Source organism: Homarus americanus, unplaced genomic scaffold (genome assembly GCF_018991925.1).
Source record: "Homarus americanus isolate GMGI-L3 unplaced genomic scaffold, GMGI_Hamer_2.0 scaffold20465, whole genome shotgun sequence".
Lineage (NCBI taxonomy): Eukaryota > Metazoa > Arthropoda > Malacostraca > Decapoda > Nephropidae > Homarus > Homarus americanus.
Window position 1 is genome coordinate 9,345,897 of NW_024756914.1, and position 14,541 is coordinate 9,360,437.

The 14,541-nt window shown below is 42.5% G+C and overlaps 1 protein-coding gene across 1 annotated transcript in view; it reads right to left on the minus strand.

Moving 5' to 3' along the window:
• The window catches only part of LOC121857074 (DIS3-like exonuclease 2), a gene marked incomplete at its 5' end in the record, with an annotated part of 36,334 nt that extends 22,154 nt beyond the window's left edge, over positions 1–14,180 (minus strand). The window contains 2 exon segments of the mRNA XM_042352926.1: positions 1,800–2,025; positions 13,748–14,180. Coding sequence (XP_042208860.1) covers positions 1,800–2,025; positions 13,748–14,180 — 659 coding nt within the window.
• Positions 14,181–14,541: the final 361 nt, after the last annotated feature.

Sequence of the window (14,541 nt, forward strand, 5' to 3'; positions counted from 1 at the left end):
ATAAATGTATTTATTTGTGGAATTACTGTATTAATATTTTATGCATTACTTGCTCTACCAAACACAAGGACAGCCAGACAACCTGATGACCAACTGGTGATTGTTGCCAAGCACTTTTAATGAAAAGTATTACAAATAAAATATTCTAAATGAATTATTTATAGCAAATAAGTATTAATTAAGATCAGTAAAAATATACATAACTGGCCACCTCAGACACAAAGGCGAGCTAAAAATAGCTGCTAAGTGCCGAGGGACCACGAGCGTCAGCTGTCAAACCAACACTGTCTCCTTATTTCCCCCCATCTTCCCTCCCTCCGGGCAGCTGGGGAAGTTTCTAGAGGGTCAATATATAGTTTTTGTTACTTATTTTTCTATTGTTTTATCATTTCAAAAGGTTAAAAAATATTTTTGGAAAAGTTAATTCTTCTTGATTTACCCCTGGGTGGTGGGTACTGCCACCAGCTTAAGGGTTGATCATGACAATGAGAACACTGAATATCTCTACTGTACAAACACACTGTCCTCTCGAGCAGTGTGACACGACCAGGCAGCTCACTGCTCGCACAATGTCAGGTCTTAAGCCTTCGGGCAAGGTCTTATGAACACTCACTAAAGTAATTAAGTCGGGCACCATTGATCTGTTCATTATACAAGAACACCTCTTATAAAAAGTGAGTTATTATTTTGTCTTGCAGCCCATAAAGACCAATGCCTTGGATTATACAGCAGCTACTGATAGATATGTTGGCAATTAAGTATAATAATGAATTACCTTGTATAAACGGCATTCTAATACAAGGTATAATGGACAGCTGCAAAGAGCACAGTCGACAGTACTTTAGTGAGTGAAACATTGACCAGAAACATAAGGTCATCTTGGTGAGAGCCGGGAGACCACACAGTGGCTGCCAAGCTTCACCTCTCAACTATACTGTTTGATGGCTGCTGACAAACACTGGTGCTTTTACCCAAATAAAGTATTCATAATAAATAAAACCTACTACGGTATACAGGTAGTCAGAATAATACACTACACTACAGTATATATACACGTGAACAGAAATTCTCAATACCCGTATTTCTTCTCCATGGAGCAATTATGTGATTTTGGCTGTATGGTACTGTTCATTATTATTCAAATGTATTATCTCATGTTACTTCACAGTCTTATCTTAGGAACACTGATGCAAAGCAACTCAATCACTGTTACCAGGCACAAAGTTCAAAATGGTGGCAATTTTCATTATCTTCTCATTAACATGCTACTAACTGCAGATTAAAGGATACAGTACATAGTTATAATGAAGTTTATCAAAGTTATTAAACAGAATGTTGTATATATAGTATTGCAAGATGTTTTATAGTACTGTATAGTATGCTTTAAATATAATAGTATTTATAATTTAAAGATACAGTACAGGTGCTCCTCTACTTAAGAACGATCAACTTACAAACTTTCAGAGATACAAACATCATCACTGAGGGGGTTACCTGCCAGAACAGGTGTTTAATGTGGATGAGACTGGATTATTTTGAAGAAAATTCCAGATAGAACAAACATTACTGAAGAGGAGAAGAGTGAGCCAGGTTTTAAGGCTGTATTAAAGGGTATAGCTGTACTAAATATCCATAATCTTCTCATTTTTTACAATATGTTTGGTGTCTACAAGAGTAAAGTTGACGTACAAACAAGCCTCAGGAACGTAACTCGTTCGTAAGTAGAGAAGCACCTGTACTGTACAGCAGGTAGTTTTCAAACTAAAGTTTACAGCACTACAATAACTTAATAATGTTACCTCAATAACTTCTCCTTTCTTAAGCTTCTCCTGCACTTGGAAAAGACTCATGTAGGAGTTAAACACCGGAAGAGACTTTTTAGCCGACATGTGCCGAGGAGTGTTGGCTCCAGTTGGGGTGCCACAGCCAGAGTTACGGGAGGGGTTCTGCCAGGGGGGCGTCTGCCGAGGGGGGGTTGTCCGCCGGGATGAGGAGGAGGAGTTATGCAGCTCAATGTTTGCCATCCTGTAAAGAAATAACGTGAAATATAACAACTGTACTGTGGAGGGAGACGGTGCAAGCGGCCCGAGATAACACAGCAAATATGACTAAGTTTTGTCAAATTAGTTAACAAACTTCCAAGGAGAGGCAGCAATGCATCTGTAGACAATCAGGCTGTCAAATAAAAGGTTAAATAATTTCTGACAACACACAACAGAAACCCAATACTGTGCTGTACAGCCAAAGAATATAAACTTGAAAGTTTTTCATTACTATATACAGCAGATTTAAGTTGAATTGTAAAAATAAAAGACTTCCTTGAACCTCTACATCAGTGATTCCTAAATACAGGGTCACAAAACGCCATCATAATTGGGTCGCAGAGCTCGTAGGGTTGTTCAACTCCCATCGAGCTCAAAGGGTCGCTGGAGTCACCTGGGTCTTGCAGCAGTCATAGGTAATATCTCCAATAGCCAGAATCCCTCTTAAATGCAACTCTCTGAAAGCCGGAATTAAAATTTTCTTCGGAAAATTGTTCCCAAAGCCAGAATTTGGGAAAAAAATCCGGCTTTCTGAACGATTTTCCGAGGGGCACATTTTCTGGAAAATTCCAAGAAATTTTTACCAGTACTACCTTGAAAATTCCATGGGGTTGGGGGAATTTTTTCCGGGTTTGAGAGATGAAAATCAGGCGCATTCTCCGGAGATTGAGAAAAAAATTTCGTTACCTGGAAAATTCCGGGAAAGGTGGACATTTTTCTGGGTTCGAAAGAAGATGTAAAGCGCAATTTCTGGGACTTCCGAGAACATTTCTCCGTTACCCAGAAATCTCTCATTCCCGGAAGTGTCCTGCACTAATTGTTCCAGCTAACGGAGATATCACTCATTTTCATCTGGCTAGTGCTAGACTATTGCACTCAGCTGAACAAACCCCATTGGCAGGGCATGAAGGATGAGGGAAATTGCGGGGTAAAACACGGCAATAAGACTGATCCTACGATACTAAAATGATGTCTCTACGTGTTTTCTATACAAAAAGTAAATATTTACCCAAAAATTTAAATAAATCCCCAGATTCTGCAGGTACAGTACTCTCCTCGCCAACCTGCCATCTCAATGTTCATTTCCTAAACCATAGACCCCTGAATCCATTAATTGCTGGTAGAGTATATATAACAAACAATAGAGCATCTCACTGGATGGTTCTAATACTCAAGAAAGACATTCTGATCAACTGTTTATAACCAATACCATGCCATTTGGTGTCTATTACTGTGCAAATCCCATCTAGTTTTTCATGCACTGCACAATATGTACTACCAGAAACTCTTCCATGCTGACAGCAACAGAATCATATGGTTGGGATTCAAACCCAAACTTGGAGCTTGGATACCTTTCCTTAATTCTTAAATTTTATTGGGTTGACATTAGTGCAAGTTATGATTCTTACTGTACATCAGGAAGGAGAAGGCTGGACACGGCTGCCCATCTTGTGTGTTAAGTAGCAGTTATGGCATCGTGCACCAGTTGTTCCCCGAGTTATCGCAGGCTGTCAGTCTTTGCCGAGGATCAACAGCGTCTCAAGGCAGCAGGGACGTTGTATTAATAACAAATATGTGTTCCAGTGCAACAACTGAACATATTACCAGGAGCACAAAAAAAGGAAAGTTACAGCATGAGGTTTCAAGAAAAGTGCTTTCAGTGGAACGTGGTTTGGCAAGACTAAAATGTCACTTGCATGTGTTTGACCAGGCTGTGGACACACACAAATAGAATAATTTGAGCACTTGTGTCATGAGGTAGAAGAGGATTAAAAGACGGATTGGCTGGTTTTATTTTGTAGGTAAGTTACGGTTTTATTGCACTTCCAACTGTAGGAAGATGGGTGGATCAGGTACAGTCGTCAGGTCAATGAGGCCAAGTTCAGTAGGAGGAAATACGGATGTGGCATAACTGTTACTGGCCAGTGGTTTGCTGTCGGGATTCAGTGAGGTTCAACAAAGCTGTTCTGGGACTGTACTGGGTATTATTGCGTTTTCACATTCCACATTCCTACCACTAATCTATTATCATATTCGAATAAGACATCTAATTATAAGATCATTTTCATCTATTACATTACCATCGCAAATGTATAATAACGGAGATAGCATATCCAAAATTTTCTCTATTTTCTTCCATTAATCTGCCACCATTATTGCCTACCTCAACTCCCACACTGCGTGTCTCCTTAATAAATCATTACACGCATGCGTTCCCATACACGTCACGCGACCAATCAAAAACATTTTTTTTGGCAACCAATTAAAATTTTTTTTTTTTTAATTCGCAGTATTTTTGGCCCAATCAAAATTTATTTTTATTTTGGGTCTCATATTTCCAAATTCATATTCACTTCCCACCATGGAAGTCTGCGACGGGTGTCACTTAAGTATATGGAGCTGATTGAGAGTTTTGGGGGAAAAAAACGAAGAAACTATAGCATTTTTTCGATCGCATGGTGTTCTTCCAACCTCAGTAAAGTGTCCTAAGTGCAAGACTGAATGTAAATATCACAAAGAGCAACATATGTGGCGTTGTGTAAGAATCTCAGAATGCAACGACGAACAAGAACCAGGCCAATAAGGTAAGAAATAGGTGATTCCATCATATGGTGAGAGTCAGTTAGGTTAGGTAAGGTTCGGTTTTTGTTTTTCTAGTGTTTTTTATTCGCTTAGCCATTATTTTTTTCAGGAAACGTCCCACGAAAAAAAAAAAAAAAAACCTAGCCAATTTCCGACAGAAATGAAGGTCATATTTGGTATAAACACACACAAAGACACTAGAAAAATATATTTTTTACTCTCTAACAGAGTGTGATGTGCAAGTGCAAATTTACCCTGTACTGTACTGATTGAAACAAGAGACTGATCAGGATCATCAAGGAGAGGGCCCTTCCATGGACCCATTTTACAGCATAAGACTGCTGGAAAGGTTACATAACCCCCATGACTACCAGCATTCAACAATGAATCACGGTGAAAACTTTATGGACCCACATACTGGTGCCCATACATGGAACAACGAATGACAGTGGTGGGATGTTGGAGCAAATATCCCACGTTTTGGCTGGCATGAGGAACACTTCGGTGGATATGTAGCCAAGTCCCTCTTTAAGAAATGCTTCCCTGAAGGAGGAGACAGGTTCCACCACCTCCAGGCGACCATAGCTAAACTCTATTAAGGCAAGTTCCTTCTGATGAATATACCGAGGGTCCCAGGGGCACTAAGTGTTAGGTCGGGCTCTCTTAGGTTCTGTGCATTATTTTTATTATTTACTGTCATCCAAAGAACATCTATGGAAAAATGAACAAAATTGAACAACGCATTCTGGAGCTAGCGATCTGCTCCAGGATAACCGAAATTAATATTGATAAAATAAAACCAAAGATTCAAGGTAATTTATGCAAGAGTCCCCTTGCCGTCAGATGGACCCCATTAGACAAAGTCTAAATCTTCCCATGAATCACAAACTATATCTTTCTCCTATAGATCACTACCAACACACCTTCAGTAAATTAATAACTGTCACCTAAGTGTACTGTATGTCTGATTTTAGTCAGAAAAACTCAAGTATTCAGTGGTGGTTTGTGTACATTAGTTGGAGTCATTCATCACTCCAAATGAACTACAACTTGGCTCTGTGGCCATTTGTAATATCTGCTTGGTAATGAATAAAAAAACTCCCCATTTTTGTAACTCTGATGGTTACCTGCATAAACCCACTACTGTAGTAAGAAATACAATAAAGACCTTTCAGTAACTATAGCAGCTATGAATTTAGAAGCTACCTGTAATAAGCAGCATCACTCTCCTCGACTTACGACGGGGTTCCGTCCCGACGACCAGATCGTAAGTCGAATTGGTCGCAAGTCGCAAAGGCGAAAAAAATACATATACATTCTAAAATGGGTGTCTCTTTTTCTTCTCAGCACCACGAGAACTCTCACTTTTACGCTTGCCAACCATTTTAAAGGGAACTACAAACAAAAATTCTGTCAGTACTGTACACAGCGCGATCACTAACGTCGGGACTCGAAAATACGTAATGTGAAGAATATTTTATACGACCACAGCCGTCGTATGTCAGGGTTGTCGTAAGTCGAGGAGAGACTATTACGGATTCTCATCCCGGGATCAGGAAAAAATGTGATATCTGAGTTTGACCCAGTGTGACCCCCATACATCACAGGGGTTCCCTGGCCAATTCAATTTCTTCCTATAATATTACTTGCCAATGTGCATAACAGACGTGACCGACCGCCCAAGTGGCTAATGAGCCGATTAGTGATAAGAGGATAAAAGTAGAACAAAGAACAGACAAACTGCCCAAGTGACTAAGAATCTGACAAATGATGGAAATTATTTATAAATTATTACCTGTATGTAAAAAAAAAAATTTAATCGAATAAATAAATACTATTGTACATAGAATCCAATACTGGTGGGCTAGTGTGGAAAGAAACAACAACAATGTTTTGAGCGAGTGCCTAATTGAGAATTAAATATATTATAGAACAGTACAGCTGCTCCCCGACTTATGACGAGGTTAGGGACCCAAATTCAGGTCGTAAGTCGCAATGGTCGTAAGTCAAAAATGCTTAAAAGATACATAGAAAATCTAAATGGGTGTCTCTTTTTCTTCTCAGCACCACAAAACTCTCACTTTTAAGCTTGCCAGCCATTTTAAAGAGAATTACAAAAAAAATTTTTGTCAGTACACAGAACAATCACTGACGTTGGTGCTCGAAAATACGTAATTTGACAAAATTTTGGTATGACCGAGACAGGTCGTAAGTGCGGGTGGTCTTAAGTTGGGGAGGAGCTGTACTTATATTTGATGCCGTGTAGCTCAAACTAGTGTTCTAGTAACCCATTTAATCCACTGAACTTGACAGTTAATGTCTTAATCATTCTCAATGAAGAAATACTGTACACAAAATTATTACTAATGCTTTAAAATATCAAAATACAGACACAGTAAATCTTTTGTGTAAATGGTCAACATCAAGCTGAAATGTTTTGAGGTAAGTCAAGTGAGGTCAGTGGGACGACAGGTTGTCTAAACCAATTAATTATCTTGACTAGGGGTTCAGGTGTAAGGTCACAGTATGTTTTGTTAGCCCACTGGGTATAACTGGCAGCTCTACTGCCAAGTTCATCAAGTTAAATAGAGAACTAGAACATTAGACTGAGCTACACGGCATTAAATGAAAGTATTTAGTTCTAAAACTAAGACTTTAAATACATTCACTCAAAACATCCTCGACACAAATAGGCATTTGCCTGAAAGGTCCACTGCTCCAAGTCAGTAACAGTGTGCCATGTTTATATTTAGTGAAACTGGGAGCTTGCCAGAGTACTTGAAACTGCACTGCTACACTAATATTCATAAAATGAACCAAACTAACCTGGTAATATTGCAGTAAACAGCAACCACAAAATTCCAACACACTCAATAGATAGAACAATTTTTTTATGATTATTTGGTAAATGTGCACATTACAGCGTGTTCTGTACTCCCGGTACCCCGTGCTTGCTAATTTATACCATATAACCAAACTAAACCTTACACCCCCCCCACCCGTGACCCTAGCCAGACCCCCAAGCACTATGTAATAACCCTAGTCACGTGGTCAGCCTCGCCTCCACGAGAATATAAATAGCCATTACAGTATTTCTTACCTTACTCCTCATTAGGGTCGAGCCTGAGTCAGGGACCAGAATGTGTCGTGGGTTTCCTTATTTTTAGAATGAAATAATACAATAAACTTCCAATAATCGAAATTGCACCCAGCACATTGGGGCTCCATGTTGCAACTGATAAAAAATGTCCCGCACCCTACCACCCATGCAGAATATTGAACGCTAATTGGTTGAATCAAAGGTTGCAAATTTTTTTATTGGATTTGATTGGCTGCTCCACCCCCCCCCCCCCTTGGCGGTTGAGGTAAGCAAACGTACAAACACAGACAATAACAGTGTAGGGCCAACAGGTGCTCTGATTTTATTCTTAAAATTCAATAACTTCCTTATTATCAATTTGTGACGGAGGTGTAATACAAGAAAATGATCATAGAGAAAATAATTCTATCAATTGAATGTAGTGAATTTCCGGAGTTCTAAGGTTGCTGTAAACTGCATCATTACCGATCAACTTATTATATTACATTAGGTTTAGTTAGGTAGCATATTTTTTCATTCTTTGGTTGCTGTAATCTGCAATTTTACCGGTATTATTTTCTTGTAGCTCCGTTCATTCCTACCACTAATCTATTATCATATTCGAATAAGACGTCTAATTATAAGATAATTTTCATCTATTACATTACAGGCAGAAATGTATAACAGAGATAGCTTTTCCAAAAAAATTCTATTTTCTTCCATTAACATTAAGCCATTATCGTCTGCCTCTCACCTAACACTGAGTGTCTCGCGTCTCCTTCATAAATCAAGACACGCATGCGTACACGTCACGCGGCCAATCAAAAGCGTTTTTGCTAATTCAGAGTATATTTGGACCAATCAAAATCGAATTTTATTTTGGGTCTCATATTTTGAAATTCAAGTTCAGTTCCGACCATGGAAGTCTGCGACGGGTGTCACAAAGTATATGGAGCTGATTGAGAGTTTTTGGAAAAAAAAAATAACGTAGAAACTACAGCATTTTTTCAATCGCATGGTGTTCTTCCAACCTCAGTAAAGTGTACTAAGAGCAAGACTGAATGTAAATATCGCAAAGACCAACATATGTGACGTTGTGTAAGAATCCCAGAATGCAACGACGAACAAGAACCAGGCCAATAAGGTAAGAAATAGGTGATTCCATCATATGGTAAGAGTCAGTTAAGTTAGGTCAGGTTAGGTTATTGTTTTTCTAGTGTTTTATTGTGCATTTGTTAGTCGCTTACGCACTTTTTTTTTTCTCGGAAAACGTCAAACGAAAAAAATCGCTAAAAAAACGGCTAATTTCCGGCAAAAAGGAAGGTCATATTCGGTCTCAGCACACACAAATACACTAGAAAAATATATTTTTAACTTGCTACAAGTGAACGGAGAGAAAAATTTACCATTTTACCTCTAACCTAACCTAAATCATATAAAAATATCTTGTAGGTAATTTAAGTTAGGTAGGTTAGTTAGGTCCATTTAAAACAAATAAATTATTTAAGGAAAATAAGCTAGGGGGGGCTAATCTTTAGGTGATCTACACTCTTCTTCATAAAATGCGTCCGTTAAACTGAAGAACAAAGCATCAGTGTTGCCAACGTATTATATGTGTACTTCACTCGGCTTTCACATCATAAAATATGTACGGTATATACTTGATAGCATGATACATTCTCATAATTTTAAACCAGTTAAAAGCAGTTTTGTCAATCAAGTATTAAACAGAGGTGGTAACTGGTGGTTTAGAGAACAAACAATTAAACCCGTGCAGCAGCGGCTCGGGTTAAGGACCTCCCTTCAATAAGTACCTAAAACAACTTAATATGCATACTCCACAGTACTCAAGAACCTGATTATAATTATTAACAATATTACAGTCTTACACGAAGTTAAACAGAGAAAAAGGCTAAATTACTTCCAATATTGAACAAGATGGCGCAATCACCGGTAACAAATCTGGACAACAAACTTACGCCAACTAGATGCGGCTTAGAGACGCTTTTCCTTCATTAAACTACAATAACAACTTCCCTCGATTACTGAATGACATTAACCAATACCAGGGAATAGCAAAAGTACCTGAAATCATCACCAAGACAGAGGAGCGTCGACACCAACACCTTCCTTCACCACAATCGATGAACAACTGACGCCGAGTCCTGACAACATACTGACAGTGTTGCCACATGAAAAAAAATCCCGCTAGACTAGTCCTCCAAGCCGCTAGATTTATTTTCTTTTAAACGTCACTACAAGAAAAAATTATTAAAATTATTCGCTTTGAAAAAAAAACCCAAGTAACCTTATACACATAACCCATGTGGAAATATTAATAATTTAGAACCAAATCATAAACACATGATAGGCACACCATTAGAAACCACTAACTTGACAAGAAAATACTTCTTCACTTCGCCATAGTAAATTACTTCTATTCCAAGATATTTGTTAACACTGCTGATTCATCTGTCAGTAAACTGCATGGTCTGCCTCCAACAACACGGGTTATGTCAGACATGAAATTGGAATGCAACATCTTTTGAATTACACCACAAAATTTTGATCTTGGATTTTGTGTCAGCGATGCAATCATTGATGTAGTTTTTACATAAATTTTCCAAGTGATCACTCGTTGCAACTGAAGTGTTCTGCAATCAACAATATCATTCACCCTTTAGACATCTGTGTTTCACTAGTTTTTCGAACAGGAAGAAATATTAGTGTCAGTTTTCTGACACCAGAAAATACTTTTTTGTTGGAGTTCATTTTTGACATGAGCTTTCAGGTTGCATAATTTGGATGTTGGGAAATACTGACAGAATTTACACCATGGCACCAGCAGACCGAGTCACGGGGAGCGTGGCTGGGGGAGAGGCAGGCCGGGGGATAGGTGGGAGAGGCAGGCCGGGGGAGAGGTGGGAGAGGCAGGCCGGGGGAGGGGTGGGAGAGGCAGGCCGGGGGAGGGGTGGGAGAGGCAGGCCGGAGGAGGGGAGGAAGAGTTAGTACACGTCCCAACGGGGAGGGAACAGGGGAGTGCCAAGCAAAACGGGCCAATTCATGCGTAAATTTGCAACCAGTTATTCTCTGTTTGTATTATTACTGTCATTTTTAGATATTTCTCGAGTGAATAGGAGTCCCCGATAGTCCTCTCATTTGCCCTGTCATCCTGCTAGAAAACCGCTATGCAAAATTAATATCTAATGTGCTAAGGGTTCCAGCTACACGCTAGATTGAAAGCAAAACTCCAGAATTAGCGGGAAAACCACTAAGTTGGCAGCACTGACAACACCACCACAGAAAACGACGACTCACTCACTCCCTTCCGAGGACGAACTCAAGTGTGTGGGTGTGTGTTAAACTAAAGCGTCAAACAAGTTAAAAAACAATTACATAAATATAAATAATTATACTTATGATGTACATTAACTTTTACTGTTATCTTCTTCGCCACTAATTGGCTCGTTACCACTTGGGCGGTCGGTCTGATACACATGCTGAATTGTATACCTGTATAGTCTACACACCAAACCAATAGTTAACTTGCATGTTTAAAGGATAATCTTTTTTTTCTTCATTATTATTATCTTATTATTATTATTATTATTATTATTATTATTATTATTATTCAGACAAATTAAATATAGTGAACGCGGATAATGGAGCCACCTCGTCATGTTGTCAGCCACGAGTCACCACTGAGACAGGCGTGAGAGTAATTGTCACCTTCCTGTTGAGAGAGGAGGAGAGAGGGGCACAGTAAAAAGAAACAAGAATAAAAGGTAATAATAATAATAATAATAATAATAATAATAATAATAATAATAATAATAATAATAATAATAATAAAGAAGACACAGCTTATAGAAGATGGAACATTAAAAGGAAGAAGAAACGAAGTAAAGGGAGAGAGAGAGAGCGAGAGGGAGGAGGAGGCCAGCTGTTTTGTAAGAAAGCAATTCGTGATGTCGTCAGCGTCACGAGACTGTACACTATGTATTTTCATTATAATCAGTCACATGGCAGAGGGCGCTGTTGTTATCAGGGGGTTGGTAAGACAGATATATGTAACTTGATGACTAAGAGGGCAACCTGGCCACCTTACACCTACACCCGGGAGCAGCACTTACCTGTATACACCTGCCTGGCCGCCTTACACCTACACCCAGGAGCAGCACTTACCTGTATACACCTGCCTGGCCGCCTTACACCTACACCCAGGAGCAGCACTTACCTGTATACACCTGCCTGGCCACCTTACACCTACACCCAGGAGCAGCACTTACCTGTATACACCTGCCTGGCCACCTTACACCTACACCCAGGAGCAGCACTTACCTGTATACACCTGCCTGGCCACCTTACACCTACACCCAGGAGCAGCACTTACCTGTATACACCTGCCTGGCCACCTTACACCTACACCCGGGAGCAGCACTTACCTGTATACACCTGCCTGGCCGCCTTACACCTACCAGGAGGGCGTGACACCTATCAGGGGGACATTATCTCTGCTATCAGTACAGTAGTCATGTGGCCCACCTGTCATGTGGCCCACCTGTCATGTGGCCCACCTGTCGTGGCCGAACCTGACATGTGGCCCACCTGTCATGTGGCCCACCTGCCATGTGGCCCACCTGTCATGTGGCCCACCTGCCATGTGGCCCACCTGTCATGTGGTCCACCTGTCATGTGGCCCACCTGTCATGTGGCCCACCTGTTATGTGGCCCACCTGTCATGTGGTCCACCTGTCATGTGGTCCACCTGTTATGTGGCCCAACTGTCATGTGGTCCACTTGTCATGTGGCCTGCCTGTCATGTGGCCCACCTGTCATGTGGCCCACCCGTCATGTGACCAGCATGGCCAACATCTTTTATAACTAGTGTGGCCTTCCTGTCATAAAAGCAGTGTGGCCCTACTGTCATACAGTGTGGCCCTCCTGTCATACAACCAGTGTGGCCCTCCTGTAATACAAGCAGTGTGGCCCTCCTGTGATACAACCAGTGTGGCCCTCCTGTAATACAAGCAGTGTGGCCCTACTGTCATACAAGCAGCTGTGGTTCACTGTCATACACAACCAGTGTGGCCCCTCCTGTAATACAAGCAGTGTGGCCCTATCATACCAACAGTGTGGCCCTCCTGTCAATACACTACAGTATCCTACCACCTGGAGTCCTACCTCCTCACCTGCCTCCTCACCTGCCTCCCTCACCTCCTTCCACCTGCCTCCTCTGCCCCTCCATACCCGGCACTCCCTCCACCTGCCTACCTCCTGCCTCCCTCACCTGTCTCCCCTCACCTGCCCCTCCCTCTCACCTGTCTTCATCACCTGCCTCCCCTCACCCTGCCTCCCTACCTGCCTCCATCACCTGCCTCCCTCCTGCCTCCTTCACCCGGCCTCCCTCACCTGTCTCCTCCCACCTGCCTCCCTCACCTCCTCACCTGCCTCCTTCTGCCTCCCTCACCTGTCTCCATCCCCACCTGCCCCTCCCGCCCTACCTCCCTCCCACCTGCCTCCCCTCACCCTGCACCTCCCCTCACCCCTGCCTCCCTCACCCCCTCCCTCACCTCCCTCACCTACCTCCCCTCACCTACCTCCCCTCCTGCCCCTCCACTTCCCACCTGCCTCCTTCACCTGCCTCCCATCACCTGCCTCCCTTACCCCACCTCCCTCCCCTGTCTCCCCTCCCCACCTGCCCCTCCCACCTGCCTCCCTCACCTGCCTCCCTGCACCTACCTCCTGCCTGCTCCCCTCACCTGCCTCCCTCCCTGTATGTCCCACCTACCCCTCCACTTCACCTGCCCCTCCCATCACCTGCCTCCTTACCTCCCTCACCTGCTCTCCCTCTACCTGCCTCCCTCCCCTGCCTCCCTCCTGCCTCCTTCACCTGCCTCCCCACCTGCCTCCTTCACCTGCCTCCCTCACCTGCCTCCCTCACCTGCCTCCATCACCTGCCTCCTTCACCTGCCTCCCTCACCTGCCTCCTTCACCCTTAACTAAAGATGTGTGTAGTGAAGAGAGAGAGAGCTTCACTCACCCGTTATACAGTGTGGTCTCGGCACTAGAGGCGGACGACCCGTTGGACACAGTACTGCGTCGTCGTGGGGGCGTGTGGGCACCGTGGGTAGGCACAGGGGACTTAGCCTTGGTGGTCTTGGGCGTGGTACTCTTCAGGGACTGCTTGGACGAGGCCAAGGACCCGCTGGGAGACCTACGCACCGTCTTGGCCGGCTCCTTGGATCTGGTCGATTTGGCCGAGGAGTCGGAGTTGGCCGAGCCATTGGACTTGGTCGAGGCACTGGACTTGGCCGAGGCGGCGGACTTGGCCGACAGGTTGGACCTGGTCGAAGCGTTAGACTTAGCAGACTGGTTGGACTTGGCCGAGGCGCTGGACTTGGCCGAGGCGGCGGACTTGGCAGAGTGGAGGGAGATTTCACTGCCGCAAGGCGAGTTGGTCTTAACACAGCGCTCTGGGGAGGACAACACAGTTTTAGATAACTGACTATCTATCTATCTATCTATCTATCTATCTATCTATCTATCGACTGTATAGGTCTATCATTTCTCTAAATATAGTCCAACTGCAATAAGTAAATAAGTAGATAAGCTTATAAATATAAAACTTACACATAATGGTTGCTCCACGTGTATCGAGGACGGCCGGCCCGAGGGCCACCTAGACGTGAATTTGTTTAAGGTGTAAAAGCTGTCGCCAACACAACAACCACACCCTGAGTTAACGAGCTGCATGACCCAGTGTTTAAGGTGTAGAAGCTGTCGCCAACACAACAACCACACCCTGAGTTAACGAGCTACCATGACCCAGTGTTT